Source organism: Phyllobates terribilis, unplaced genomic scaffold (genome assembly GCF_046119375.1).
Source record: "Phyllobates terribilis strain yellow unplaced genomic scaffold, ASM4611937v1 Scaffold_5__5_contigs__length_657084704, whole genome shotgun sequence".
Lineage (NCBI taxonomy): Eukaryota > Metazoa > Chordata > Amphibia > Anura > Dendrobatidae > Phyllobates > Phyllobates terribilis.
The window spans coordinates 219,127,670-219,133,839 of record NW_027362765.1 but is presented as its reverse complement, the minus strand read 5'-3'; the positions used below and the strand labels follow the sequence as shown (position 1 = coordinate 219,133,839).

At 43.4% G+C, this 6,170-nt stretch overlaps 1 protein-coding gene across 4 annotated transcripts in view; it reads right to left on the bottom strand.

The window, feature by feature from the left end:
* Positions 1 to 3,039: 3,039 nt before the first annotated feature.
* The window catches only part of PTPRT (protein tyrosine phosphatase receptor type T), a 526,727-nt gene continuing 523,596 nt past the window's right edge, over positions 3,040 to 6,170 (bottom strand). For all 4 annotated transcript variants that reach the window (XM_073683800.1, XM_073683802.1, XM_073683803.1 and 1 more), the window contains one exon: positions 3,040 to 3,840. In XM_073683800.1, coding sequence (XP_073539901.1) covers positions 3,787 to 3,840 — 54 coding nt within the window. In that variant the 3' untranslated portion in view covers positions 3,040 to 3,786. The remainder of the gene's footprint in view (positions 3,841 to 6,170) is intronic.

Here is a 6,170-nt window from a genome sequence, read left to right as displayed (position 1 = left end):
TTAATGTTCTAAATTAAACCATACTTACCATCACGCCCATTCCAGTTGAAGCCAATGTCTTCTTCAATAAAAGTAAAATAATAAAGCAACCTCATCCTCACCTTTCCATGGTTCCCACGACGGCTCCAGCTCTGCTACATTCACATGACAGGCTGGATCGCAGCCGAAAGCTGCCATCCAGCTTGCCATGCCGCAGACACTGAGAAGCGCAGGCATGCTTGCGCTCCTCAGTGTCTGGCTGTGACGGCATCCAGATGAGCCGAGTTCATGTCCAATGAACTCAGCTCACCTCATGCACGTCACTGACAGCGTGGGAGAATTCTCCTGCGCTCAGCGCTTGACCAGGAGAATTCTCCCACGCTGGGATGGCATTGAGATGACAGGCTGGATCTCAGCTGAGCGCTGCCATCCAGCATGCCATCCTTCATAGACACTGCAGAGCGCAGGCATGCTTGAGCTCTGCAGTGTCTCTGAAGGATGACAAGATGGATGGCAGCATCCAGCTGCGATCCAGCCTGTCATCTCAATGCCATCCCAGCGTGGGAGAATTCTCCTGCTCAAGCGCTGAGCGCAGGAGAATTCTCCCACGCTGTCAGTGACGTGCATGAAGTGGGCTGAGTTCATTGGACATGAGCTCACCTCATGCACGTCACTGACAGCGTGGGAAAATTCTCCTGCGCTCAGCGCTTCAGCAGGAGAATTCTCTCACGCTCACTGCAAGCGCAAGAGAATTCTCCCACGCTGTCAGTGACATGCATGAGGTGAGCTGAGTTCATTGGACATGACCTCGGCTCATCTTTATGCCGTCACAGCCAGACACTGAGGAGCGCAAGCATGCCTGCGCTTCTCAGTGTCTGCGGCATGGCAAGCTGGATGGCCGCTTTCGGCTGCGATCCAGCCTGTCATGTGAATGTAGCAGAGCTGGAGCCATCGTGGGTACCATGGAAAGGTAAGGATGATGTTGGTTTATTATTTTACTTTTATTGCAGAAGACATTGGCTTCAGCTGGAATGGGCGTGATGGTAAGTATGGTTTAATTTAGAACAATAAAGAATTGTGTGTTTATTTCAATTAAAGGACTTTATTCTGGGTGTTTGTGTTTTTTTTAACTTTGACTATGGGGTTAGTAATGGGGGTGTCTTATAGACGCCTCTCCATTACTAACCTGGGCTTGATGTCAGCTGGCATTATAAGCTGACATCAACCCCAGCCCTATTACCCCACTGCCACCACTACAGGGCAGTGGGAAGAGCGAGGCTAAGTGCCAGAATTGGCGCATCCTATGGATGCGCCATTTCTGGGGCGGCTGATGGCTGGTGTTTCTAGCCTGGGAGGGGGCCAATATTCATGGCACCCTTCCTGGGCTATTAATATCAGCCCCCAGTTGTCTGCCTAGCCTTTGCTAGCTATTAAAATAGAGGGGACCCAACGTCATTTTTTTGGGGGTCCCCCATTTAAATAGCTAGTAAAGGCTAGGTATTCAGCTGGGGGCTGATATTAGTAGCCTGGGAAGCTCCATGGGTATTACCCCCTTCCCAGGCTTCAAACATCTGCCCCAGCCGTCTGCTTAACCTCCGCTAGAGACTAAAATTACGGGGAACCCCACGCCAATTTTTTTTTTATTAAATCCTTTATTTTAACATTAAATGACAAGTACAGTAATCAACACTATCACTGTACTTCTTATATATGTGACTGACATGTTTCTATCTATCTAATCTATGTGTGATGCTCTATTCTTTCTATTCTAAATTGTCGGTTACCGATGCTGAATTGCTGGCCAGCTTTTTTAAAGAGACGGTGCATGAAAACACTATTATTTTTTTAATAAATCCTTTAACACTAAATAACAAGTACAGTAAGCTGAGCGCTGCCATCCAGCTTGTCATCCTTCAGAGACACTGCAGAGCTCAGGCATTATGGGAACTTCCGATTCTGGTATTCGATATTTTAAAAGTATCGGAACTCAGTATCGGAATTCCGATACCGTAAATATCGGTCGATACCTGATATTTCAGTATCGGAATGCTCAACACTACTTATAACTCTTGCTCCCTAGTGTTTATTCCTGTGTGAGTTCTGTGTAACTGAGCTTCTGTTTTTCCTTGTCTGTCTTTTTGTTGTTAACCCTTTCAGGTCTGACCTTTCTTCCCTGGGTGAGGGAGAGGATCCGATTAGTTCAGGAGAATAGCGAGGTATGAGGCCCAGGCATCCCCACTAGTAATGAGTGAATATGTTTTGTTAACCCTTTCGCCAAGTATACTCGGGCGATCACCGAGTACTTATAGCGTGCTCGGTGATATGTTTGAATCACTCCTGTGTGCATGATTTGCAACTTTTTGACAGCTTTGATACATGTGAGGAATGTCTGCTTCTTACACATTCCTCACATGTATTAAAGCTGTCAAACCGTCGCAAATCATGCACATGGGAGTGATTCAAACATATCACCGAGCACCCTATAAATACTCGGTGCTCGGCCGAGCATACTCGGCAAAAGAGTTAACAAAACATACTCGCTCATCACTAATCCCCATCTTTAGTGGTAATCTTGGGGACAGGGATAGCATAGGGTTCCTTTAGCTTGAGGGACTAAACTAGAGCACACTGTCCTTGCTACCCTACAGTCATCGTGACAAGAACATGTATAGAAATGGTAATCCAGTGACCAATGAACGTTCATTTAACAGTTTTTTTAATCATCAACCAACATCTATGTAATGTTTATGGCTACCTTAGGACCACAGCTGATATTTATGGTCATTTATTGCTATAAGAACTTTATCATACTTCCAGTGGGGTCCTAGTAACAAATACACCCGCAAAAAACATTTGTCAAAGTGCACAAGGAAATTAAAAAAGGTCCTGAAAAGTGGACAATAACTTTCAAACTATCTTTTTACTTTTGGTCATGTAGAATTTTTTTGAATATATTTTATCCAACAGTCCCCCCTTTTCCCATCTCTAAGCCTTTTACTAAACAGGAGTCCATCATAAGGAGAGGAATACACACAAAATTGATGACAGTACAAGCATTACTAAGAAAAAAACATCACAATTTTATTGGACGCTCCATTGCAAGACAATTCTCCAGAATACAAACTGCTTTGCTCCCTCCCCAAGAACATTTACAGCAATAAATAAAGACAGGTTCATTAGAAAGAGGACAAGACCACATCACCTGTACCTTGGAGTTTGCTGCAAAGAGCAACAGAACACTGCTTAAAGAAGGGAGCATTATTCTATAGTAATATGTGAATGCGGAGATTTATCATCTCCGACAGTGCATCCATCTAAGAGGCTGTTTATGAGTGACTGGCATGATAAGACACAAATGTCCCTAGAAAATGGCTGGAGTTCTGCATCCGCGTATATAGAAATCCTCTAGATCTGTTTGAGGAATTGAAAAAACGTTACTGTCTTTGATTTTTCTGAGTTTGTCTGGTCACAAATGGATGCATATAGTGTGTATGTGGTGGGACAGAACAGGAAAGCAGAGAGGAAATGAAAAGAGGCCCCGGAAAAAGAGTAGAGTAGATTAGTGGTAAATATAGTCAGAAAAAAGGCATTGTTCTTTGATGTGCTCTTAAAGATACTGCTGCTCAACTTTCCTTTATCCAAATATGCACCTCAATGTGGAATCCCATACTGTGCAAAGTTTCTGTTCCTGATCAGCAACAACCACTGTCCACCCACCCACCCCATTAACAAGTCTTGTAAGCCACACAGGGGCTGCATAGGACCAGGTCATTTTCTCACACCTCCCTTTTCTCCATGCTGGCAGGATCAGAAGGAACTGAGATATTCCAAGGCAACTTCATATACATATTTATATTGTTCCTGAAATGGGAAAAAAAACAAATATAAAACTCAACATCGCCACATTTAGAGCAACGAATAGGCAAGTATAGTCATGAGAAAGCTACAGTGGAGTTCAGAAGTTGATATTTGGGGCATACCAACACATGATAAGCTGATCCTCTGCTGATAATATTGTGTTCAGACAACTTTTATCTAATGTGTATGGCCAACTATAAAGTTTGAAGGGAACTAGACACTTAATTTTCTTACCATCAATCACTATAGCATTTACGGTTTTCCAATCTCTTTCTTGATATAAACTGTATAAACATATAAACTGCATTTAGCAATGTAAAAATGAAGTTATACTTGTGCTCTATGTTAAATGCCTTTTAAGAGTCATATGAACAGTGTTGTTCAGGTGAGGAATCATGTCCATCTCATGGCTTTCCTGGCTTGATCGATGTCCCACAAGCCAGGAAATAAAATTCCAAGCCAGTTCTTTGTGGGGGTAAGAAAATCAATTGACAGGTTTCCTTCAAACTTTAACGTTGGCCATACACTTTATATAGAAGTTGTCTGAGTATAATAATATTAGTGGGATCAGCTTTTCATGCATTGGGATGTCCCAACTCTTAACCTCCAAAACCACTGTAGCTAGTCACCTGTGACCAGACTTGGATTGGCCCGCAGGAGAACCAGAGAATTCTCCGGTGGACCCTTGTGCAAGAGAGAGCCACTACCCTCTTATATCAGCAGTACTTCCAACAATATACTTGAATAACTATGTACAGACAAAGGGAGCATCTTATTCATTTAACAATCTACCCAGCTCATTGTTATATAAATTTGTGATTGGGGATAATGTCAGATTTTCAGGTAGCTGAAAATTGGGGCCCTGAAGTTGGTTACTGGTGGGCCCTTGGCATTCAAGTCCGACACTACCTTTGACCATGAACCAGTAATGTAACCAACCCTTCAAATAATAAGATCCCAATATGAACATGTAAAGAGAGATAATGTGTCAAGAAGTTGAGTGAAACTCTTTTGGAATTCGTTTTCAATCATAACTGCATCCAAGAGATATCATGATTCGTGATGGGCGAGCACTAAAATGCTCAGATGCCCGATGCTCGGGTTGAGCAAATTAGAATGCTCGGGTGCTTGACCCGAGCAACGAGCCCAATGTAAGTCTATGGGAAACTTGAGCATTTTTCAGGCTTCTCCCCTCGGTGGTCTGCAGAGGGCCTAAAAATTGCCCAAATCGATGGGAACAGTGACAAATGACATGGGAACAGCATGGGGAAGACCCCTGGAAAAATCTCTGACTCCCAGGTCACTGCTGTGAACAATGTTGTCAGAAGTATTACGCTACTTTTACGGACTCACAATAAAACATGCAAAAACAAAACCAAAATGGATTTTCCTGGGAAATATGTTAAGGAACATCCTTTCCAGGGTAATTACTTGTATATAAGGCAAAATAAATATACAAAAACAAAAATGCTCCTCCACACCTTGGGCTATGTTCACACGTAGCATTTTTGATGCGTTTTTGCACTTTTGCATTGCTTTCAACCAAGACAAATGCATTCACTGGTAAATGTCATTTTAACATTTTACAACCTTATCTGGCCATGTAGTGTGTGACACATCATCAAACACATCCTGTTTCATTTATGATGGAGGGACTCTGAAAGTTACAAAGCCTATTTTTATAGGACGGCCCTTACTATTCTTAAAGGGCCAGCAGTCGGCCCTCGCTATTGCTAGAGAGCCATCAGCCGGCTATGCTTTGTTGTTCCCATTATTAACGAGTGGGTCTCCTATACTGTTATTGCGTACGCAATGACTGCAAGGGCTGCCAACAATTTGGAGGCACTCCAATGCCCCTTGCAAGAGATGTAGAGGTCAGAGAGCCTACTAAAAACTATGTTCCCATTATTAGGAAGTGGGTCTAACATAGTGTTTGCCTATGCAGTGAAGCAATGGCTGCCAAAAATTTGGAGGAACTCCAATGCCCCTTGCAAGAGATGTAGAGGTCGGAGAGCCTCCTAAAAACAATGTTCCCATCAGTAGGAAGTGGGTCTACAATAGTGTTTGCCTATGCAGTGAATGCAAAATCTGGCGTAAAAGAGACAGTTCATTCCACGTGTCCAGCTTGGATACCCAGTAATTATAAGGCACAGAGGAATCACGGAGGATGTTGGTGCAGTCAGCAAAGTACTCCCTCAGCATCTTCCCAAACTTTGCACTCCTTGTGAGAGTACCCCGCGCCTCAGGGCCTGTAAGATGGGAGGGTCTGAGAAAACTGTCCAGAACTTGGACAGTGTTCCCCTGCCTCTGCTGGATTGGAGTTGTGTCTCTCT